Below are 23,576 nucleotides of genomic sequence, written 5' to 3' on the forward strand. Positions count from 1 at the left end.
GTCTATGTACATAGGACAGCAACCTCTAAGGTGCAGGGTTGAGTAACCGGGTGGTAGCTGGCTAGTGACAGGGTGGAGGCCGGCTAGTGATGGCTATTTAACAGTTTGATGGCCTTGAGATATAAGCTGTTTTTCAGTCTCTCGGTCCCAGCTTTGATGCACCTGTACTGACCTCGCCTTCTGGATGATAGTGGGGTGAACAGGCCGTGGCTTGGGTGGTTGATGTCCTTGATTATCGTTTTGGCTTATCTGTGACATTGGGTGCTGTATGTGTCCTGCAGGGCAGGCAGTGTGCCCCTGGAGATGCGTTGGGCAGACCTCACCACCCTGTGGAGAGCCCTGCAGTTGCCATACCATGCAGTGATACAGCCCTACAGGATGATCTCAATGGTGCATCTTTAAATGTTTGTAAGGGTCTTAAGGGCCAAGCCAAATTTCTTCAGCCTCCTGAGGTTGAAGAGCTGCTGTTGCGCCTTCTTCACCACATTGTCTGTGGGTGGACCATTTCAGATTGTCAGTGATGTGTACGGCAAGAAACAAGAAGCTTTTCACCTTCTTCACTGCGGTCCCGTCGATGGGGATGGGTGCGTGCTCCCTCTGCTGTTTCCTGATCAGTTCGATCAGTTCCTTTGTTTTGTTGATGTTGAGGGAGAAGTTATTTTCTTGGTACCACTCCGCCATGGCTCTCACCTCCTCCCTGTAGGCTATCTTGTTATTGTTGGTAATCAGGCCTACTACTGTTGTCTGAAAACGTAATGATTGAGTTGGAGGCCTGCGTGGCCATGCAGTTATGGGTGAACAGGGAGTACAGGAGAGGTCGGAGCACGCACCCCTTTGGGGCTCCTGTGTTGAGGATGTTGTTTCCTACCTTCAACATGTGGGGGCGGCCCATCAGAAGGTCCATGACCCAGTTGCACAGGGCGGGGTTCAGACCCAGGGCCCGAGCTTAATGATGAGCTTGGAGGGTACTATGGTATTGAAGGCTGAGCTGTAGTCAATGAACAGTATTCTTACATAGGTATTCCTCTTGTCCAGATGGGATAGGGCAGCTTGCAGTGCAATGGCGATTGCGTCGTATGCATATCTATTGGGGCAGTATGCAAATTGAAGTGGGTCTATGGTGTCAGGTAAGGTGGAGGTGATGTGATCCTTAACTAGCCTCTCAAAGTACTTCATGATGACAGAAGGGAATGACAGTCATTTAGTTCAGTTGCCTTTGCTTTCTTGGGTACAGGAAAAATGGTGGACATCTTGAAGCGGGGACAGCAGACTGGGATAGGAAGAGATTGAATAACACTCCAGACAGCTGGTCTGCACATGCATGCTCTGAGGATGTGGCTAGGATAGTGTTATGGGAGTTTGTGTTATTGGGAAATTGCACTCCTCCAGGATTGGTGAATAAATGCCTCAGTATCATTTAGGGGTGAATGAGCAGACATTCATAGAGCAGAGCAGGGGGAGCTTGGGAGGAATGCACTGGCTGCCTCAAAGGGGGGGAATATTATATCAGACAGAGGGTGAGTAAACGCAAACCTAATCATCAATCAAGCTCAATTCCCGCCCACTCCCCAGTTATGCCACCACCAGCACAACTTGTCTTTGAGGAGAACCCCCAGCACTAACCTGATTGGACTGTCTCTGCACTGACATACCACCAGAGATAAGGGATAGAGGGAGGACAAGGCTGTGCACATAATAGATAGCAATATTGTGGCAAATGTAATAATCCTGAATAAATGTAATAATTCCAGAACTTTACACGTCTATTCAGACATCCACTGACAGAAATAAAATTGTTATTTTTTGGGGTTGTTAGTGACGTCAAATGCAACGCATTGGAGACGCCTGAACATGTGATGGAGACGTCATATTTGGGTAGTGTGCCCGGAAGTATCAACGATAGTAAAATTAAAATAGGAAAAGCAAGTGCTGCATTACGTTTAAATCGAGAAGAATAAGAGCAATAACAAGATATTAATTATCGGACCATCAAGGACCCTACCAGCATGTCGAATATGGATAGTATCCTTTGTAAGAGTGTTAGCTAGGCGTGAAAATGGCACCAGGAAATATAGGTAGACAAGGAAGGCCTCTGTTAAGTTCATAATAAAGCCTCGTCTGAAGAGGATTTTAAAATAGCTATATATGTATCAGGTTTAGATTTGTATTTAAGCATAAAGTTTATACTTGTATTACTTGGTGACAAAGGTAAACGCTTGTTTGCTCTTATTGATATTGTAACGACATCTGCCAAAGTAGGCATAATCTATAAATACACAACCAGTTTAGTAAACAATTTTACTAGTCTGAAGACACCCAGTGCCTGGTAGCATGGCTGGCATTTTCAGTTTATTCACATGTCTACATCACAGGTATTTCATTTTGGTGGTGGAAGCACGTCACCATCGAGTAAAGTTTGTTTGTATAGAGGGTATGAAGAAAGTTTCAGTATTTGTACCCCTTTGGGTTTAATTTATGTATGACAATTTTGACACAGTCTTTAACGTCACGTCACAGAGCATCTCTTCAATCTCAAGTTTTCAGCCAAAGAACTGCAACGAAACTCTAAGAAATGTGACAAAGAGGAAAAGGCAGAGAAGGCCAAAGTCAAAAAAGTAAGTAGGCTTTTTACATCATTAGTCAATCCCTGAATCACCTCACCTTAACTCTGAACATATCAACTGAGAATGTAGGGATACTGAACCTTTATCCTTGCCATAGGCTATCCAAAAAGGAAATGTGGAAGTGGCACGGATCCATGCGGAAAACGCCATCAGACAGAAGAACCAGTCGGTCAACTTCCTTAGGATGAGCGCTCGGATCGATGCAGTGGCCTCCAGGGTCCAAACAGCAGTCACAATGAACAAGGTGCAGTTGTTATACATACCTATGAGACTTCACACACCAATGTTCTTGTTTTGTAGATAAACATTTGTTCACACTTTACAACACGTAAAATATTGGTTTGGATGTTCAAAATGGAGATACTAATTCTGCTTAAGATGGTTCCACACTTTTTTACTTTGGAGGGAAAATTTGGTGCAATGTTGTGTGAAAGTGCAAGGTAACTACGGCAACAATGGCTGTGTCCAACCACACAGCAAGGTACCTTTCTATTTAAGCAATGTTGGTTAATTCTACAGGTCACTAAATCTATGGCTGGAGTGGTGAAAGGCATGGATGCCACACTGAAGAGTATGAACCTGGAGAAGGTAAAATGTGTATTTTTTTATTTTATTTGGATCCCCATTAGCTGTTGCAAAACCAGCAGCTATTCTTCCACACAAAACATGAAACATGGCACAATACAGAACATTAATAGATAAGAACAGCTCGAGGACAGAACTACATACATTTTAAAATGTCACACACAGCCTCCACATCAGTACAGCCGTCTTCATCGACCTGGCCAAGGCTTTCGACTCTTGTCAATCACCGCATTCTTATCGGCAGACTCAATAGCCTTGGCTTCTCAAATGACTGCCTCACCTGGTTCACCAACTACTTTTCAGATAGAGTTCAGTGTGTCAAATCGGAGGGCCTGTTGTCCGGACCTCTGGCAGTCTCAATGGGGGTGTCACAGGATTCAATTCTCGGGCCGACTCTTTTCTCTGTATACATCAATAATGTCGCTCTTGCTGCTGGTGATTCTCTGATCCACCTCTACACAGACGACATCATTCTGTATATTTCTGGCCCTTCTTTGGACACTGTGCTAACAAACCTCCAAACGAGCTTCAACGCCATACAACACTCCTTCCGTGGCCACCAACTGCTTTTAAATGCTCTAAGTGCATGCTCTCCATCTGATTGCTTCCCGCACCCTCCCGCCCGACTAGCATCACTACTCTGGACGGTTCTAACCTAGAATATGTGGACAACTACAAATACCTAGGTGTCTGGTTAGACTTAAACTATCCTTCCAGACTCACGTTAAGCATCTCCAATCCAAAATTAAATCTAGAAAGCCCCCTTCACTCATGCTGCCAAACATACCCTCGTAAAACTGACTATCCTACCGATCCTTGACTTTGGCGATGACATTTACAAAATAGCCTCCATCACTACTCAGCAAACTGGATGTAGTCTATCACAGTGCCATCTGTTTTGTCATATTTGATGCCAAACCCACTGGCTCCAAGTCATTGAGTCAGTAAGTCTTTGCTAGGTAAAGCCCCGCCTTATCTCAGCTCTCTGGTCACCATAGCAACACCCACCCATAGCACGCACTCCAGCAGGTATATTTCACTGGTCATCCCCAAAGCCAACACTTCCTTTGGCTGCCTTTCCTTTCAGTTCTCTGCTGCCAATGACTGGAACAAATTGCAAAAATCACTGAAGTTGGAGTCTTATATCTCCCTCACTAACTTTAAGCATCAGCTGTGTACAGGTACAGTGAATCTGTAAATTGTACACCCAACTACCTCATCCCCATATTATTACTTACTCTCTTGCTCTTTTGCACCCCAGTATCTCTACTCTAAGCTCATCATCTGCATATCTATCACTCTAGTGTTAATGCTAAATTGTAATTATTTCGCCTCTATGGCCTATTTATTGCCTACCTCCCTACTCTTCTACATTTGCCCACACTGTACATAGATTTTTCTATTGTGTTATTGACTGTACGTTTGTTTGTGTAACTGTTGTTTTTGTCGCACTGCTTTGTTTTATCTTGGCCAGGTCGCAGTTGTAAATGATAACTTGTTCTCAACTGGCCAACCTGGTTAAATAAAGATGAAATAAAAACATGCACACAAAATATATAGGTCACTTTGCACAGTCTTTATCGTTTTTTTTTATCCAGGTTTTGTTGTTTACTTGAGCAATCACAGATGGGAGTTCCGTGCAATCATGGCTGTGTGTGTGCACACATAATGCTGGTAGTCAAATACAGCTATTTGATAGGTGTCACTCTCTTTTTAGACAGTATACGTCTTATGTTCTTCACAATCACAATGAGAGGGAAATTGTGTAATGAATGTCTCATCTCTCTAGATCTCAGGCCTCATGGACAAGTTTGAACATCAATTTGAGACATTGGATGTGCAGACAGCCCAAATGGAGGACACCATGAGTAGCACAACCACACTTACCACACCACAGGTAATGATGATTTTCTGTGCTCCTGCTAGACAGACCTTTTGTCTTTGACCAGATGTGTGGCCTTTAATCTTGAAGTCTGTAACAGTAAATACACACCCAAGTGCAGATCATGACGAGATACATTTATTTTGATTAGTTTATTCTGCTCTGTTCACAAACAATGGAGATTAACAGTCAGTGACGTGTTTCAGAATCAAGTGGATTCACTGATGCACGAATTGGCTGATGAAGCAGGGTGAGTATTCCTCATTTTGTGGTTTTCTCTATTCTTGAAAAAACTTGTATATAAAGGATGAAAAGGTAATGAATAGCAATTTGTTCTTCTGTTTCTTTATGTTTAGTTTGGACCTGAACATGGAGCTCCCACAGGGGCAGACTGGATCAGTGGGCACCAGCGTAGCATCAGTAGAGCAGGTACAGAAACAGGCCCTGAACAAGAGCCATTATATACCCTACCACACTTTCAATTGTCTACTGAACAGGATATTTCAAATAAATTATTGGGATAATAGAGCAATGATAACATTGCTGATATTATTATTGTAGCTGTGCCTCAGGCTTGCAGAAATATTGCCCTCAGCCCCACCTCTCACCCTTCTTACACAATAAAAAAAATAGTTATATTTTTTAGAGATGTCTGACTTACTGCATCTGCAACAACATAACACCTGTTTTTCTTTTGTTTTCAGGATGAACTGTCTTCAAGGCTTGCCAAACTCCGAGACCAAATGTAAAGGAAGAACTCAGTCTGAGACCTCAATGCATGGCCTGAACTGGCCTAAACTGGATAAAAATCCAAGACCTGCTGTTCTTTTCATAATGTCTTTGTCTCTCATTTAGTTTCTCTTTAAATGTATACCTTTAAGAGCCTTGTCCTTGAGTCCTTTATTGGTGTTCGAAATGTACTATTTTATATAGAGAGTATAAAGGTACAGGAATATGGTCCACCAGCCTACTAACAGACTTATTGGTTATGGAAAATTCATGATTTAAAAAATATAATAACTGGTATGGTTGCATCTCCAACTGATGCTTTTTGTATATCTTTTTTTTATTGTGTTGTAGTTTGGCAGACCTCTTGTGTCTTAAAAGGAAACTACAATGTTATATGATGCGTTTCTTTCCGGTGTCCCTCCATTTACCCATTTCCTGACAAGATATTTTATTCACGTGAATAATTGTGTTTAAAAAAAATGATGTGTATATATTCCCCTATCCTGTATCAGAACGGCATGGTTTTATGAAGAGATTGGTTGGTTGATTATTACATTTGATAACTCTTGAGTTTTGGGGTTGTTTTTTTTGTGTCTACACAGTTTAGGGTATTATATAATACAATTTTATACAGTAGGCCGTCATTGTAAATAAGAATTTGTTCTTAACTGACTTGCCTAGTTAAATAAAAAATAACACCTTTAGCCTCTTGTACCTTTTTCAGTCTCATTTCCATGTACATCTCACCCTATTTGCATGTATGTAAACAATGTTGAAAATAATAGGGTTTAAAGCAGTGCTTGACTTGGACCGAAATAGGTGCCTGTACTCATTTGGGTTCTGGTACTGTTTATATTTAAGTGCAGGAGCGCAACAATACTTTTGAGCTAATATTCTATTTAGAGGAACAGGAGCTCAAGCAGTAAAACATGTGAGGTGCAGGTACTAATTCAAGCTCTGGCTTAAAGATAAATGTTGAATGCACATGTCAAAATGACATATAGTCTGATGAAATTAGCCACGTTACAGCAAAAATATCCCCAAGATTTGACGCTTTGGAACGCACTCACACTTACGCATTCTTGGGTCACGTGAATTGCCCCCTCCCAGCTAGTAATCACGTGAAATGTCTAAGACGCTGTATAGACAGTGGAGTTAGTTTCTGTACCTCTCTCGCTACTCAACTAACCAAATATTTATAAAAGTCGTTTTTTTCTGTTATTATTTTACGAGCCTCGACCAGCCTCTTCAGGTGATAACGCATCAGATGACCCGTCGGTAGTATAATCGTAACCGAATGATATTGCATGTTTTGTGGGCCTGGCAGTTAACGTTAGCTAGCATCAGCATGTTTGTGGAGGCTTAAACACAGCAAGCAATGGACCTGTCCGCTCGCTAGCTATCTAAATCAAGTAATGTATAAGCTATTTTAAATCGAAAATATTGACATAACTATATAGTTACTGAATATTTTGTCAATAATTTAGCAATTTTCCATCGCAAGCGAGTAAACTAAACCTTTTCTGAATGTTGTTTAACGTTATTAGCTTGCTAAGTTCGTTAGTTAGCTCACTTGTTGTACATAGCTAACGTTAGTTTTATGTAGTTAGTTCTTTTGATTGTTGAGAACGTAGCAAACTACACCAACATTGTAGTACATCTCTGGCTACACTTCAATACCAAAGTTACACTTCCCTTTCTTCATTTCACTTTTTATGCGGTATCCCCTTTTGTAAATAATATTTGCTAATTTGTGCAATGTATAACACTGGTAGTGCAAATGCTTTAATTTACACTTCACATATCCTAACTATATCTGGCCCTCTAGTGTCATATAAGCTAGTAATCATATACTCTTGCAATCTAGATAATTTACCTATTATGTAGCTAACATTTTTTTTTACCTTACCAGCTGTTTAGTTTGGGTGATACTAGCTAGTAATTACATCACATTAGAGATAATGACATATCTGTATTTATTCTCCATGTTATGTCTTCTGCTGAAGCTGTAAGTGATAATAACAGAAAGCCTGCTGAAGAGGGCCAAAGTCAGACTGACTAGATTTCAACATTCTGCAAACTGAACGATTAAGGGGATGTCAAGCACAGCCATGAAGAAAAAGGTAGATAAATAAAAAATGAACTCTACACTGGTATTTGTAAGAATTTAAACACAACATTTCCAGTGACAATAGACACTGGGGGCTCAGAAGAGTTGTAGGAGTCTGTGGTTGTCCCCCTATAGAAATTCCCCTTATGCAATTGGTTGACGTTCTCTAAAGGTGTTGCTGATGGGCAAGAGTGGGTCTGGGAAGACGAGCATGAGATCTATCATCTTTGCCAACTACATAGCCCGAGACACACGCCGCCTTGGAGCCACGAGTAAGCACTAGCTAAAGTTTCTAAACTAAATACATTTTTAAGCCAGTTGAAAATGTAATAATTTCAATTGTTGTCAGATAGCTAAATAATTGTGTTGCATTGATGCTCACCCTATTCTAATTATTTAATTTTCTTTCTCCTATCCTCTTGCGACTTAGTTGATGTGGAGCACTCCCATGTGCGATTCCTTGGCAATCTGGTTTTGAACTTGTGGGACTGTGGAGGGTAAGTCAACCAGTCTCTTTCAGCCTCATTTGACAAGCTGTAGGGTGTTTCTCTATGTGTATCACCACAATTAACACTCTGCTTCCTGTGTCTGTCAGACAAGACACTTTCATGGAGAACTACTTTACCAGCCAGAGAGACAACATATTCAGGAACGTGGAGGTACTGATCTATGTGTTCGATGTGGAGAGCCGTGAGCTGGAGAAGGACATGCATTACTACCAGTCCTGTCTGGAGGCGATCCTCCAGAACTCCCCCGACGCCAAGGTCTTCTGCCTGGTGCACAAAATGGATCTGGTTCAGGAGGACCAGAGAGACCTGGTGAGCTGGGGTTCACACAAAACACCATGCCGATCAGACACTTAATGTTTTAATGCATCAACTCATTCACTTATTTATACACACATTGAATTTTAAGACATATTTCACTAGGAATCTGGCTTAACACTTTTGCGGCACTAAGACATTCCTTCAAATGGCCAGAGAGCTCCACCACTAACCAACCTTTTAGGAGGCTATTTATTTAGCATGGGGGTGTACTCAACTCTTAACACCTATGTGGAAGAGTGATTGTCCTCCCTTTCTCCAGATCTTTAAGGAGCGTGAAGAGGACCTGAGGCGTCTGTCCAGGCCTTTGGCTTGCACCTGCTTCAGAACATCAATCTGGGATGAAACACTGTACAAGGTAGCTGCTCTGTCTGTATGACTGTTTATCTCTGTTCCCTCAGATAAGTCTCTAACATCTTGTTTCTCTCTTAAGGCATGGTCCAGTATTGTTTACCAGCTGATCCCCAATGTACAGCAGCTGGAGACAAACCTGCGTAACTTTGCCCAGATCATTGAGGCAGATGAAGTGCTTCTGTTTGAGAGAGCCACTTTTCTGGTGAGAGCTGCTAGCTATTGAAAACGGCTTTGTTGGATGAGTAGGAAATTATGTCATTTCTGGTGGTAATGTTTGTTACAGGTAATCTCTCACTACCAGTGCAAAGAGCAGCGTGATGCTCACCGCTTTGAGAAGATCAGCAACATCATCAAACAGTTCAAGCTCAGTTGTAGGTGAGGTCATCCTCCAGAAGGAACATGTCTCTTTGGTGACCTTACTGCATCTCGACCTGGTATCTCTCTTTGGTGTTTTCATGATGCAGTACTTTGGTGTTTGCAGTAAACTGGCAGCCTCCTTCCAGAGCATGGAGGTGAGGAACTCCAACTTTGCGGCCTTCATTGATGTCTTCACCTCTAATACATATGTTATGGTGATCATGTCGGACCCCTCCATACGTAAGTATAGCCATTTTTACTATTATTATTATTAAGGACTTGTTTGTACATGAGAAAATATATCTACTGTAAGTCAATCAATCAAATATATTTATAAAGCCATTTTTATATCAGCAGATGTCAAAGTGCTATACATACAGAAACCCAGCCTAAAAGCCCAAAGAGCAAGCGATGCAGATGTAGAAGTATGGTGGCTAGGAAAAACTCCCTAGAAAGGCAGGACCCTAGGAAGAAACTTAGAGAGGAACCAGGCTCTGAGGGGTGGCAAGTCATCTTCTGGCTGTGCCGGTTGGAGATTATAACAGGCCAGAATGTTCTCAAAGATATTCAAACATTCATAGATGACCAGCAGGGTTAAATAATAATCACAGTGGTTGTAGAGGGTGCAACAAGTTAGTACATCAGGAGTAAATGTCACTTGGCTTTTCATAGCTGGCCATTCAGAGGTCGAGACAGCAGATGCGATAGAAAGAGTTGAAAACAGCAGATCTGGGACAAGGTAGTACGTCCGGTGAACATGACACTCTAAATAATGTTGTCTCTACTTATAGCTTCTGCAGCCACACTCATTAACATCCGCAACGCCAGGAAACACTTTGAGAAGCTGGAGCGTCTGGATGGACCAAAGCACAGCCTGACCATGCGTATGCGCTAAGCACTGCATCTGGACCAGGGGGTGCCAGCCAGCTGAACCAATCAGTCCACAGACAGCTAACTGCAGGCTGTGGTCCAGCCTTGACCAACGCATATGAACAGCCCTGCACTGTGCTACCCTGTCTCACTCAATCACATGTTTTTCCTACAGAAGATTCTGTTTTCCTTTAAGTCAAATCTTTGTTGATCTCATGTATCATGAACTGTGATGCTTTTCTCAGACATGTCAGATTAAAAAAAAAAAATCTATATAGAAAAATCTATTAAATGCTCATATTTTACTGTTAGGGGATACCAATGCTGTCTTGGTCTGTCACAGTCACTCTGTAAATGGTAAGCACAGTATGTTGATTAAAAAAGGAGCCTCAGAAAAGATGTTCTGCTTTGCATAGTCAAGTGACTATCTTTACAATGATCTGCTGTTGTCAAGGCTAGTGTTACGTTACTATGTGGATGTGATGAGTGCTACCTCACCATGCCATCTCATGTAGTCAAGGCTTTGACGCTGAATTATATGAATCAGGGCTCTAAAACCATGTTCCTGGTGAGCTATGGTCCTGTAGGTTTTCACTCCAAACCCTAATATAGCAAACCTGTTTCTAACAATTAGCTGGTTGATAATCTGAACCAGATTAGTAACAAATGGGGTTGGAGCAAAAACCTATAGAAGGGTAGTTCTCCAGGAACATGGTTTGAGACCTGTCATCAATGCTTTGAGGTGATGGAAACTGGTGGGGGGTGGGATATGGGTGTGAGCTCAACAAATACAGTATCTCACACACTGTTGAACACTGGAAAACACATTTTGTGAAGACTTTAAACCTGGAATAGTGCATTCATGCATAAATAAAACATATTTAGAAATAAGTCTGGTGTGTTCTGCAACATGTGACAAGGAATATAATATGGTGTAGGTTTTGTTGATTTTTTTTTGGTACTTTTTACACCCTTTTTCGTGATATTCAATTGGTAGTTAGTCTTGTCCCATCGCTGCAACTCCCGTACGGACTCGGGAGGGGTGAAGGTCGAAAGCCATGTGGCAGGGTTGTCCTTCGAAACACGACCCTGCCAAGCCACACTGCTTCTTGACACACTGCTCGCTTAATAAGGATTAGACCCTTTTTTTTCAATTTTCGCATAAAATGACATACCCAAATCTAACTGCCTGTAGCTCAGGCCCTGAAGCAAGGATATGGATATTCTTGGTACCATTTGAAAGGAAACACTGAAGTTTATGGAAATGTGAAAGGAATGTAATAGAATATAACACAATAGATCTGGTAAAAGATAATACAAAACAAAAAAAAAACTTATTTTGTAATTTTTTTGTACCATCTTTGAAATGCAAGAGAAAGGCCATAATGTATTATTCCAGACCAGGTGCAATTTAGATTTTGGCCACTAGATGGCATCGGTGTGTGTGCAGCATTTTAGACTGATCCAATTAACCATTGCATTTCTGTTAATTTTTTTTGATCAAGACTGCTCAAATGTGCCTAATTTGTTTAACTTTTCATGTTCAAAATTGTGCACTCTCAAACAATAGCATGGTATTTTTTCACTGTAATAGCTACTGTAAATTGGACAGTGCAGTTAGATTAACAAGAATTTAAGCTTTCTGTCAATATCAGATATGTCTATGTCCTAGGAAATTTTCTTGTTACTTACAACCTCATGCTAATCGCATTAGCTCAACCATCCTGTGGAAGGGACACCGATCCCGAAGAAGTTATTAAATAGTTAGGACTCTTCAATCCCCATAACGGAAGTTTAACTTTACAGCGTGAATACAATTTAAAGGCAATGTTCCTGCTTTAGTGGAGACTCGCGTTCACGATAAACTCTGCATATATCGACTAGATCGGAAATTGACCCCTTTTGCACAAACTTATCACATAAACAGTGTACAAAACATTAAGAACACCTACTCTTTCCATGACAAACTGACCAGGTGAAAGTTATTTGATGTCACTTGTTAAATCCACTTCAAATCAGTGTAGAAGGGGAGACAGGTTAAAGAAGGATGTTTAGGCCTTGAGACATTGTGTATGTTTGCCATTCAGAGGATGAATGGGCAAGCTAAATTATATGTGCATTTGAACGAGGTATGGTAGTAGGTGCCAGGCACATCGGTTTGTGTCAAGAACTGCAACGCTGCTAGGTTTTTCCACAAGGGATCCCGTGAATATCAAGAATGGTCCACCACCCAAAGGATATCCAGCCAACTTGACACAACTGTGGGAAGCAATGGAGTCAACATGGGCCAGCATACCTGTGGAACGCTGTCGGCACCTTGTAGAGTCCATGCCCCGACGAATTGAGACTACTGTTCTGAGGGCAAAAGGGGGTGGGGGTGCAACCAATGTCCCCTCTATTTCCGGCACTGGGCACATTTCAGGTCTGCTGAGCGCTAACTTTAACATTGTGAACACGGAGGCTGTACCTGCTTTAAGTTAACAGTTTTAACAGTGGCCAAGTAGGCTACTGGGGCTATTTCATCATAATGTAGGCCTAACAGAGTGGCCTACCATCAAAAACAATGGAGAAAATGCATCCCATAACGTTTTAACATGGAAATAGCTGTTATTATTCAGCCTACAGTAGCAGCAAATGTGCGGTGTTTAATGTAGGCCTTGAGACGTTTGGGGAAAAAACATGCAGGACTTGACATTAACCTGTTTATCCATTTGTCCTTGTCCTTCAGACAAGGAGGTGACTAAATGTTGTGTTTCATTATTATTCCCATACCATTAGGGAATCAGACAAATTCTGCTACCCTCTGCCTATTGGCTACTTAGTTTATTCAAGACCATTTTAAAATATGCTGTCCCTTATAGACAAAAAAAAAGCTATTTACCTGAAATGCAGACTTTTGAGCTCTTTTAGGAAGCAACTATTCCCCTATTGTTGATTAGAAATTAGCTGTAACTGGGCTAATAACTCACTAACTGGCAAAGAATATGAACAAATATGCACAGGTGGCTGGCTACATGTAGCTCCCGCTTTGATCTCAAAACAAGAAAATCTGCAGGTTTGATTGGCTATGGCGCACCAGGATTAAGAGTATGGGGCTGAAAGGCGCTGGTCAATCTGCCGTCTGCATTGACTTTACAGGATTTACGGTGATATGGCCCTGCAGAAGTCAAGACATTCATGCTTCTTGCGCTTCGCAGAGCTGTTATGAAGGAAAATGTCAAGGAAGCGAGTTTGTGTTTATACAAGACCTCCTGCCCTCCCCCACCGTCAACCAATCATGTCAATGCGGAGCTATACGGAGACCTCCGCGCTGTTACATTTGAGAGGCGCACAGCGATGCGGTAAACGGCTCAATTTGGGCCTGCGTCCGTCAAAAGACTTCGCAATTGCGTCACACTGTCCATAAGGAGCTCCAGACCAAATGTTTCGTATCAAGCATAAATTGGCATTTAGTCGTACATGTCAATGCAATTCTACTCCAAGGCGCTCTGCCAACAAGATAATTCCTTGCGGTTAGTTAATTTTGTTTCGGTATGTTACATTGAAAGCGGCAAGAATTGTTGATTCTAGAACAATTTCGACAGCAGCGCGAAACGTTGATCGTGTTAAAGGGGAAAACTAGTTGACTTCAATGTCGTGCTTCTCTGCGGAATATTTCATCTGCGCGGCATTTTAGAAAGAACATTGGGTGCAACTCAATTTTACGGTGTTCTTAACGTCTTTAATAGTCAGTGTACGCGGCTGCTGTTCATCGATCCTGTTGATTAGCCAGCCACTTTATCCCCACCTATATGTACATGCCTACATCAATTACCTAGTATCACTGCACACCGACTCGGTGGTGTTACCCGGTGTATGTAACCAAGTTGTCGTTACTGTGTATTTATTCCTCGTTAATTCAAATATTTATTTCATGAAGGGCCGTAGTAAGCAAGCATATCAGTATTAGTCTACACCCGTTTACGAAGCATGTGACAAATAAACATGTATTTGATTGATTTGCATCGGTCAACGCTTCTTATGTCTTCTCAATTAGGAAGTACCTACACATTTAAATTGCACTACAGCGCTGATCTTCAGTGTCACGGATTTAATCGATCCCATGGGTGCAACTCTTTATTTACTCAGAATTAATTATTTGCCCAGCACCAGTGTTGAAATTTGACAAGTGCATCTCACACACACCTTAGCTTGGGGTACTTTTCTATAAATCACAATTGATGCTGCATTAAAAGCAAATCTTTAAACATAACTCCTCTCAAAAATATCTTAATTGTATTAAAAAAAAAGAAATAAACTTGCATAATGCACATATACATTCTCAATATCATTCTTATGATATCATTCTCATTCTTAATTATTGCAATCTTCAATGAAATGTTATGCGAAAAGTCTTCTCCTGCTCTTTGCGTCGGTTGTCACAGAGTTTGGACACATCCTCCACCCTTCTCTGTAGAAGCACTGAGGATAGACATATTACAGAGTTAATATGGATTGAAGGATGTCAACTTTATCAGAAGCAAGGGTCAAGTTAAAGTTGTTTACTCAAAACCACATGGGTTAAATACTGACCCGAGTTCTGGTCAATCCATTGAAGAGAGTCCATGTGGGCATTGAGAATTTTACAGATCTGCTGAAGCTAAGGAGAGAGAAAAAAAAGTGTTAGAATAACTATTTACACATTTCCTCTTCCCAAAATAAACAAACCAGGTAACCACAGTAAAGAACATGTGATATATTTGCTTTAGAATAACTGTAGAAATACATTTCTCATCTTTATTTAACCAGGTAAGCTAGTTGAGAACAAGTTCTCATTTACAACTTTGACCTGGCCAAGAAAAAGCAAAGCAGTGCGACAAAAACAGAGTTACACATGGGATAAACAAACGTACAGTCAACAACACAATAGAAAAAAAATGAAAAAAGAAAGTCTATATATAGTGTGTGCAAATGGCATGAGGTAGGCAATAAATAGGCCATAGTAGCAAAGTAATCACAATTTAGCATATTAACACAAGTGATAAATGACAAGATGATGTGCAAGTAGAGATACTGGTGTGCAAAAGAACAGAAAAGTAAATAAAAACAATATGGGGATGAGGTAGGTAGATTGGGTGGGCTATTTACAGATAGACTTTGTACAGCTGCAGCAATCAGTTAGCTGCTCAAATAGCTGATGTTTAAAGTTAGTGAGGAAAATAAGTCTACAGCGATTTTTGCTAAAGTTCCAGTCACTGGCAGCAGAGTACTGGAAGGAAAGGCGGCTAAAGTAGGTGTTGGCTTTGGTGCTGACCAGTGAGATATACCGGATGGAGCGCGTGCAACGGGTGGGTGTTATTAGCATGACCATTGAGCTGAGATATGGCGGGGCTTTACCTAGCAAAGACTTATAGATGACCTGGAGCCAGTGGGTCTGGCAACGAATATGTGGCGAGGTCCAGCTGACTAGAGCATACAGGTCGTAGTGGTGGGTGGTATAAGGGGCGTTGGTAACAAAACGGATGGCACAATGATAGACTGCATCCAATTTGCTGAGTAGAGTATTGGAAGCTATTTTGTAAATGACATGGCCGAAGTCGAGGATCAGTAGGATAGTCAGTTTTACAGGGTAAATTTGGCGGCGTGAGCCGATTCTAGATTTGATTTTGGATTGGAGATGTTTAATATGAGTCTGGAAGGAGAGTTTACAGTCTAGCCAGACACCTAGAAATGTGTAATTGTCCACATATTCTAGGTCAGAACCGTCCAGAGTAGTGAGGCTAGTCGGGCGGGTGCGGGCAGCGAACAGTTGAAAAGCATGTATTTGGTTTTACTAGCGTTTAAGAGCAGTTGGAGGCCACAGAAGGAGTGTTGTATGGCATTGAAGCTCGTTTGAAGGTTAGTTAACAGTGTTTAAAAAAAGGCCAGATGTATACAGAATGGTGTCGTCTGCGTAGAGGTGGATCAGGGAATCACCCGCAGCAAGAGCGACATCATTGATATATACAGAGAAAGGACTCGGCCCGAGAATTGAACCCTGTGGTACCCCCATAGAGACTGCCAGAGGTCCGGACAACATGCCCTCCGATTTGACACACTGAACTCTGTTTGCAAAGTAGTTGGTGAACCAGGCAAGGCAGTCATTTGAGAAACCAAGGCTATTGAGTCTGCTGATAAGAATGTGGTGATTGACAGAGTCGAAAGCCTTGGCCAGGTCAATGAAGACGGCTGCACAGCACTGTCTTTTATCGATGGCAGTTATATTGTTTAGTACCTTGAACGTGGCTGAGGTGTACCCGTGACCAGCTCGGAAACCAGATTGCACAGCGGAGAAAGTACGATGGGATTCAAAATGGTCCGTGATCTGTTTATTAACTTGGATTTCGAAGACTTTAGAGGCAGGGCAGGATGGATATATAAGTCTAACAGTTTGGGTCCCGAGCATCACCCCCTTTGAAGAGGGAGATGACCGTGGCAGCCAGCAATCTTTAGGGATCTCGGATAATACGAAAGAGGTTGAACAGACTGGTAGTAGGGGTTGCAACAATGGCAGCGGATAGTCTTAGAAAGAGGGTCCAGATTGTATAGCCCAGCTGACTTGTACGGGTCCAGGTTTTGCAGCTCTTTCAGACATCTGCTATCTGGATTTGGGTGAAGGAGAAGCTGGGGAGGCTCGGGTAATGTAGTTGCTGTTGGCCGGGGTAGCCAGGAGAAAAGCATGGCCAGCCGTAAAGAAATGCTTATTGAAATGTTCAATTATCATGAATTTATCGGTGGTGACCGTGTTACCTTGCCTCAGTGCAGCTGGGAGGAGGTGCTCTTGTTCTCCATGGACAGTGCCCCAAAACTTTTTGGAGTTAGAGCTACAGGATGCAAATTTCTGTTTGAAAAAGCTAGCCTTTGCTAGATACTGCGTCTATTGGTTCCTGACTTCCCTGAACAGTTGCATATCGGTGACTATTCGATGCTATTGCAGTCCGCCACAGGATATTTTTGTGCTGTTCAAGGGCAGTCAGGTCTGGAGTGAACCAAGGGCTATATATGTTCTTAGTTCTACATTTTTTTTAAAAAAAGGGGCTTGCTTATTTAAGATGGTGAGGAAATTACTTTTAAAGAACGACCAGGCATCCTCGACTGACGGGATAAGATAATATCCTTCCAGGATACTCGGGCCAGGTCGATTAGAAAGGCCTGCTCACAGAAGTGTTTTAGGGAGCGTTTGACAGTGATGAGGGGTGGTCGTTTGACCGCGGACCCATAGCGGATGCAGGCAATTTACATAAGTAAAAGCACTGGCAGAAAGGTATTCAAAAGACATCGGTCTGTTTTTCCTTCTCACCGGGTCACTGTTATCAGCTGGCCCGCTGGATGTATTCAGGTGTTCAATGATCTCCTTTAGATCTTGGGACATCCTCTTCAGCTGGGCGTCCACGTTCTCTGCAAGCTTGTACCTGCAGAAAGAGATATTGCATAAAGATGAGATATCACTTAGTCATGATTCAGTTCACTGTGCATTGGTTTTCACTCAGAAAGACCTTTGGTAAAACCTTACGTCCTCTCGCGTTCCTCGTCTGCGTTCTGCATGTAGATGGTTCCACTCTGTTCTTTGACAGACTCCTCCAGTGGGGACAGCAGGTCCTCCAGCTCCTTCTGTTGTGACAGGATGAAGTCCAGTTCCTGGTCCAGCCTGGGACGGGGTAGAGAGCAGAAACACAAAGTCATACAATAAACATTGACAATTACAATAGATCTACTTACAGGTAAGACAGAATTCGGAATGATCTGATATATTCAAATACATTATATGAAATAAAGCTGTTAACCGCTACCTTCTTTGGTCCAATTTCACTTTCTCCATCTCCCTGTGCAGTGATGTGATCTGTAACGAGATGAACACGCCCTTCAAACATCTGCCATGAAGAGACCTCAATGTTCAACTTCATATGAGATTAAAACAAATAGCATTGCCTAGCTTCTAGTGGTGCAGTTACGAGAAGTGCCACTATAATGACATGTCTGTTTACCTTCTCTCCGTTCTCCACCAGCGTGCGGTCCCAGGCGTTGACCTGGGTAGCTTGCTGTAAGAAATGCCTCTCCTGGTCCTCCAGCTCAAGACTCCACTTGTTAATGAGACCCTCTAGTTGGATATATGACATCACTGGAGGAGCACTGCAGGGGGAGGAGTAAGGGACCAGTCACAAATCAGTCACATACAGAGCAGAAATTATTGGGGGTGTAGCGAAATGCTTGTGTTCCTAGCTCCAACACTGCAGTAATATCTAACAATACACACAAATAAAAAAAAAAGTCATAGAACAGATTTAAGAAATATTAGGATGAGCAATGTGTGTACACAGGTTTTCCTTTCTGTTTTCTATGAGTTTGCCTACAACTCCAACACCTGCGGAAAGTACCTGGATGTGCGTATGTTCTTCAGCTTTTGTACACACACACACACACCGGAAAGTATTCAGACCACTAGACCTTTTCCACATTTGGTTACTTTACATTTTATTATAAAATGTATGAAATAAAACCAGGTTTAGAAATGTTTGCAAATTTATCAAAGAAACAGAAATACCTTATTTAAATAAGTATTCAGACACTTTATGAAACTCAAAATTAAGCTCAGGTGTATCCTGTTTCCATTGATGATCCTTGAGATGTTTCTACAACTTCATTGGTGTCCACCTGTGGGACAGTCGACAATGCATGTCAGAACAAAAACCAAGCCACTAGGTCAAAGGAATTGTTTGTAGAGCTCCGAGACAGGATTGTGTCGAGGCACAGATCTGGGGAAGGGTACCCAAAAACGTCTGCAGCATTGAAGGTCCCCCCCAAAAAATGGCCCCCATCATTCTTAAATGGAAGTTTGTTATCACAGACTTCCTAGAGATTGATGAGGGAAAAAAACAATAGAATACATTTTAGAATAAGGCTGTAACATAACAAAATTTTGAAAAAGTCAAGGGGTCTGAGTACTTCCCGGAGGCACTGTACGTGATGGGATGTACAGACAATATCGATACATCTGTATTATACAGTATATGTACAGCAATAGTTAAATAGGATAGGCCTTGACTAGAATACAGTAAATACATATGAAGTGGGTAAAACAGTATTTAAACATTGGTTACTTTAATAGTGTTCCATGACTACGTACACGGATTTCAGTTTACTTCCAGAATTGAATTAATTGAAATTGAATTAACCCCAACCCTAAATACAATGGTTAAGGATACAAATACAGTGAGAGATATTGCAGTGAGTGATTGTAATAAACTGGACAGGCTGAACCCTGCAGTACCTTGCTGTAACAGTAGCAATGGTTGTGGCTACGCCAGTGATGGGGGCCGTTACACCAATGCCAATGGCGCCCGCAGGTTTCATAGCCAGTGAGAAACCTGTGGTTGTGGTAGGGGCAGCTAAAACAAACACTACAATGAGGAATTCACAAATATGACAAAAATACTTCATGAACAACCCCATATACACAATTTTGCATAAACAGGCAACAATATCAAGCTCTAGTTATTCTAATAATCCTGCATGATAAAACAGTGAACCTGTATAGTACCTGTGCCAACTGGGGCAGTAGTTGTGGCAGTGACTGCTCCCAGGGGTTTGAGCATGAAGCCCAGGGTACTTCCCGCTGTTGAGGTGGCAGCCGGGGCAGCGGAGGTAGGGGCAGCGCCCACTAACCAGAAGAGAGTCAAGAAATTAAATTGCACCACAGAATGTTAGAATGCCAATATAACCTTATTTTTGAGTTTTCCAACACTTGATATTTCAAGCAAGAGCTCGCTAGTAGGAAATAAAACTCACAAAATCCTGTGATTGCTGCTGTAGCAGGAGCTGCTGTTGATGCTGGTACAGCAAAGAGAGAAGAACCTAATGAGGCTTGGGTAGCCGGGGCAGTTGCAGTCGGGGCTGGAGTAGCTTGAGAGAAAAGAATTGATCATCTTAAACTCATAGCTGTTAATAGTTTAAAAACAGGGACACACCCCCTTAAAAAAAACAGCACATTTTCAGTTTACAAAAATAAAATCTACAATTTGTCAGATATTCTTTTCATATATGACAAATGTCTCCGATTCCCCCATTTACCAGAAGGTTTGACGCCAAAAGCGAATCCTCCAACCTGGGTTGTGGTTGGTACAGCTGTTGAGGCCACAGAGTTCAGAGTCAGACCTGAGTAAAGACAAAATACTATTATTCAGGATGAAAAAAACCTCTGATGTAAAGTAATAATGGTATTTATAGTACATTACCCATGATCTGATAAACAGATGAGGAGCTCAGAAAACTCACTTGTGGGCTGGGTCCCCAGGGAGAGGCTGGCAGGTGTGCCGTTTCCAAATGAGAAGCCCCCTCCTACGGTTACAGTAGGGGCTGGGGCTGTGGTGGCCTGGACCTTGGCTGCACCAAAACTAAACCCACCTCCCATAATTTGGGTGGCTTCAGCAGGAGTTCCTAAAGAGAGTCCACCAGCTGCAGCAGGTTGGGTCTGGGGCTGAGTTTGGGCAACAGGGGCTCCAAGCCCCCCTGCGGTCCCAAAGCTGAACCCCCCTCCTGCAGGGGCAGCAGTGGTTTGTGTGGCGAGACCCCCACCAAGTCCAAAGCCTGTCCCAGAGGAGGGGGTTGCCATCCCCATAGTTAGCCCAGTCAGTGCAGGTTGAGAGGCGACTGGTGTACCCAGATTGAGTTTAGCAATGGGAGTCCTAAAGACAAAAGAGAAAATATGATTACAATCCTACTGTAAGCTACACAGGCAACAACCTACCAAGTTTATTTTATTTAACTAGGCAAGTTAGTTAAGAAAAAAAATATTTACAACAACTGCCTACCCCGGCCAAACCCGGACGACGCTGGGCCAATTGTGCGCCGCCCTATGGGACTCCCAATCACAGCCGATGTGATACAGCCTGAATTCGAACCAGGGACCGTAGCAACACCTCTTGCACAGACACGCAGTGCCTTAAGCCACTCAGGAGTTTGTTCAGATCACCATCAATGCTACCCTAAGATAAAATAACTACCCAAACATCCATGCAATCTACATCATCGAACAGACCCACCCAAAAGAGAAGCCTCCTCCTGCAGGAGTACTGCTCTGTGCAGGGGTCCCAAAGCTGAACCCTCCAGTTGGGTTTGTGCTACCCTGGGTGGGCATAGCAAACAGCCCAGAGCTCTGGGGGGCAGCTACTGGGGCCTGGGGAGTGCTAGGGGTTCCGAAAGAGAAGCCACCACCTGGAGCTGCAGCACTAGGCATCCCAAAGCCTGTGGCTGGGGCAGTTGCAGCTGTGGTTTTGGGAGCTCCAAAGCTGAATCCAGTACTGGACGCTTGTCCAAAGTTGAATCCTCCACTCATTGTCCTATCCAGAAAGAGAACAAGGGAAAGAATAATACAATGACATATCGTACCAATATCATTATTGTCCCTTCCAACATCTTCATCCACTAACACAGCTTGGCTAGAAACAGAGAAGAGATTCAGCTGGACATGGGAATGACCTGTCCTGATAACAAAAACTTGCCAGAAGATACCGACCCTACCATCACGCTTGTTTACACGGACTTGCACTTGGGTCGGAACACAACCACGGTTACATTAAAACACATTGGAGGCTCATGCTAGTTTGCAGTAGCCACCACAGACATTTTGGAATGGCAGTGTCAGCCAATCAGCTCCTTTCTTGTTCAACTCAACACCCCATTCCATTATGGGTGTGGGGGCTACTGCTAACTAGCATGAGGCAGAAAATTTCGGATTTCCGAGAAAACTAGCATTATTTCAATCTCCTCGATGGAACAGTGTGGATAAAGATCATATACAGTAGGATATCCCATCCCCGCATTGAGCGGTACATTTTCCGACCAGTATCTGGCGCCGGTTCCACGGCCTCTTTAGATATAACTATGATTTAACATGATTGCGTTCCGATCCCTGTGTAGTTCGGTGTGAACGGTAGGGTTGGTATCGAAACAGTAGGGCTGGTATCTTCTGGCAACATGCTAACAGACTAATTTAGCTAGCTAACTACATTTTGAGCTAGCATTTTTTACACTGATGTATAAATAGCAAAGGGGAGAACGGTATCAAGCTAGTTGACATTCAGCAAATAAATTGCCTATATGGCAGCTAGCTAGCTAACGTTACCAAACTAGCACATTTTATTTGGCTAGCTAGTCAGCTATGGTTGGTTAGCTACAAAAATACGAATGAGTTAGAAAACTAACGTTAGATGGCTAACAAAACGCCATATATTAAATCTCCAGCCAAACAAATGTACACATGTTCGTTCACTGGCGTTGAACAAATGGATAACATAACCATACCTTTCGTTTTCTTCAGACAACAAATTAAATTGAAAAACGCACGTTATCTGCGTGGAGTTTCAACGAGCGCTTTTATGGTTGCGAAAACGACAACACTGGCAGGTCCACAAACGCCCAGAATGTGAGAGCGCCATCTGCTGTGATGGAGTGTGGAGCTAGACCATGCTGCAACTCAGGACAAGTAGTAGTATTAGTATATATATTGTTTTTGGTAGTATTGCAGCGTTTTTTTTGTTGTTTTTTTTTGGGGGGGAGGGTCAAATAGGTATCTACTTATTTAACTAATTAAGTACAGAAAAATACATAGAGTATTTATCTTCCGTCAAACTCACCAGGTTCTAGAAAAGCCCCCTTCAATGTAGACCTGTGCTTCTTGTGTGCTTCTTCCCAGGCCATATTACGACTGGACATGCCATTAATTAATTCAAAGGAATGCTCCACATTGTACCAAATTAATCACATTCCTCTGTACAGTGCATTCGGAAAGTATTCAGACCCTTTCCCCACACGTTGTTACATTACAGCCTTAATCTAAAATGGATTAAAGAGAAAAAAGAAAAAAAATCAATCTACACTAAATACCCCATATAAAGGCAGGGAAAAAACAGGTTTTTCGAAATTTGTGCACATTTATTTAAAATTAAAAACAGAAATACCTTATTATCATAAGCATTCAGACACTTTGCTATGAGATTCGAAATTCAGCTTAAGTGCATCCTGTTTCCATTGATCATCCTGGAAATGTTTCTCCAACTTGAAGTCCATCTGTGGTAAATTCAGTTGACTGGACATGATTTGGAAAGGCACACACCTGTCTATATAAGGTACCACAGTTCATGTCAGAGCAAAAACCAAGCCATGAGATCGAACGAATTGTGCCGAGGCAGGATTGTGTCGAGGCAAAGATCTGTGGAAGGGTATCA

General features: G+C 42.3%; 3 protein-coding genes across 5 annotated transcripts; 2 read left to right on the forward strand and 1 right to left on the reverse strand.

Annotated features, from left to right (window-relative positions):
- The first annotated feature begins 1,851 nt into the window (after window positions 1-1,851).
- LOC139422976 (charged multivesicular body protein 1b-like) lies at window positions 1,852-6,524 on the forward strand. Its single transcript, XM_071174513.1, has 8 exons — window positions 1,852-2,022; window positions 2,518-2,615; window positions 2,722-2,868; window positions 3,144-3,212; window positions 4,999-5,106; window positions 5,298-5,341; window positions 5,448-5,520; window positions 5,796-6,524. Exons 1-8 carry the CDS (start codon window positions 2,007-2,009, stop codon window positions 5,838-5,840), a joined length of 600 nt encoding a protein of 199 aa, XP_071030614.1. The 5' UTR covers window positions 1,852-2,006; the 3' UTR covers window positions 5,841-6,524.
- Window positions 6,525-6,904: 380 nt separating this feature from the next.
- On the forward strand, window positions 6,905-11,223 carry LOC139422979 (Ras-related GTP binding A). Of its 3 annotated transcripts, none has more exons than XM_071174515.1 (10): window positions 6,905-7,232; window positions 7,827-7,943; window positions 8,103-8,202; window positions 8,361-8,427; window positions 8,526-8,748; window positions 9,017-9,112; window positions 9,188-9,310; window positions 9,392-9,483; window positions 9,590-9,705; window positions 10,257-11,223. In XM_071174515.1, exons 2-10 carry the CDS (start codon window positions 7,917-7,919, stop codon window positions 10,358-10,360), a joined length of 948 nt encoding a protein of 315 aa, XP_071030616.1. In that variant the 5' UTR covers window positions 6,905-7,232; window positions 7,827-7,916; the 3' UTR covers window positions 10,361-11,223. The 3 variants fall into 3 exon arrangements, with proteins under 3 accessions (XP_071030616.1, XP_071030617.1, XP_071030618.1); XM_071174516.1 differs by having other exon boundaries at window positions 6,906-7,072; XM_071174517.1 differs by having other exon boundaries at window positions 6,929-7,098.
- Window positions 11,224-11,308: 85 nt separating this feature from the next.
- LOC139422978 (nuclear pore glycoprotein p62-like) lies at window positions 11,309-22,765 on the reverse strand. Its single transcript, XM_071174514.1, has 13 exons — window positions 22,654-22,765; window positions 21,393-21,689; window positions 20,626-21,035; window positions 20,422-20,505; window positions 20,140-20,253; window positions 19,892-20,011; window positions 19,622-19,739; window positions 18,339-18,483; window positions 18,144-18,193; window positions 17,867-18,001; window positions 17,654-17,765; window positions 14,908-14,974; window positions 11,309-14,796 (listed from the first exon to the last, which is right to left on the reverse strand). Exons 2-13 carry the CDS (start codon window positions 21,683-21,685, stop codon window positions 14,705-14,707), a joined length of 1,740 nt encoding a protein of 579 aa, XP_071030615.1. The 5' UTR covers window positions 21,686-21,689; window positions 22,654-22,765; the 3' UTR covers window positions 11,309-14,704.
- Between the last annotated feature and the right edge of the window lie 811 nt (window positions 22,766-23,576).

The sequence above is a fragment of the Oncorhynchus clarkii genome, chromosome 12 (assembly GCF_045791955.1).
Source record: "Oncorhynchus clarkii lewisi isolate Uvic-CL-2024 chromosome 12, UVic_Ocla_1.0, whole genome shotgun sequence".
In the NCBI taxonomy this organism is placed as follows: domain Eukaryota; kingdom Metazoa; phylum Chordata; class Actinopteri; order Salmoniformes; family Salmonidae; genus Oncorhynchus; species Oncorhynchus clarkii.

Excerpts from the sequence above, each read along its gene's own strand:
- LOC139422978 (XM_071174514.1), bottom strand. The coding sequence starts at position 21,685 with ATGAGTGGAGGATTCAACTTTGGACAAGCGTCCAGTACTGGATTCAGC. Across the intron at positions 20,254-20,421 it reads TTTTGGCGTCAAACCTTCTG|CTACTCCAGCCCCGACTGCA; the intron begins GTAAATGGGGGA and ends TTTTCTCTCAAG. Across the intron at positions 18,194-18,338 it reads TGGTGGAGAACGGAGAGAAG|ATCACATCACTGCACAGGGA; the intron begins GTAAACAGACAT and ends ATCTCGTTACAG.
- LOC139422976 (XM_071174513.1), top strand. Across the intron at positions 2,616-2,721 it reads AGAAGGCCAAAGTCAAAAAA|GCTATCCAAAAAGGAAATGT; the intron begins GTAAGTAGGCTT and ends TCCTTGCCATAG. Across the intron at positions 5,342-5,447 it reads GAATTGGCTGATGAAGCAGG|TTTGGACCTGAACATGGAGC; the intron begins GTGAGTATTCCT and ends CTTTATGTTTAG.
- LOC139422979 (XM_071174515.1), top strand. The coding sequence starts at position 7,917 with ATGTCAAGCACAGCCATGAAGAAAAAG. Across the intron at positions 8,203-8,360 it reads ACGCCGCCTTGGAGCCACGA|TTGATGTGGAGCACTCCCAT; the intron begins GTAAGCACTAGC and ends CTTGCGACTTAG. Across the intron at positions 9,113-9,187 it reads GGGATGAAACACTGTACAAG|GCATGGTCCAGTATTGTTTA; the intron begins GTAGCTGCTCTG and ends TTCTCTCTTAAG.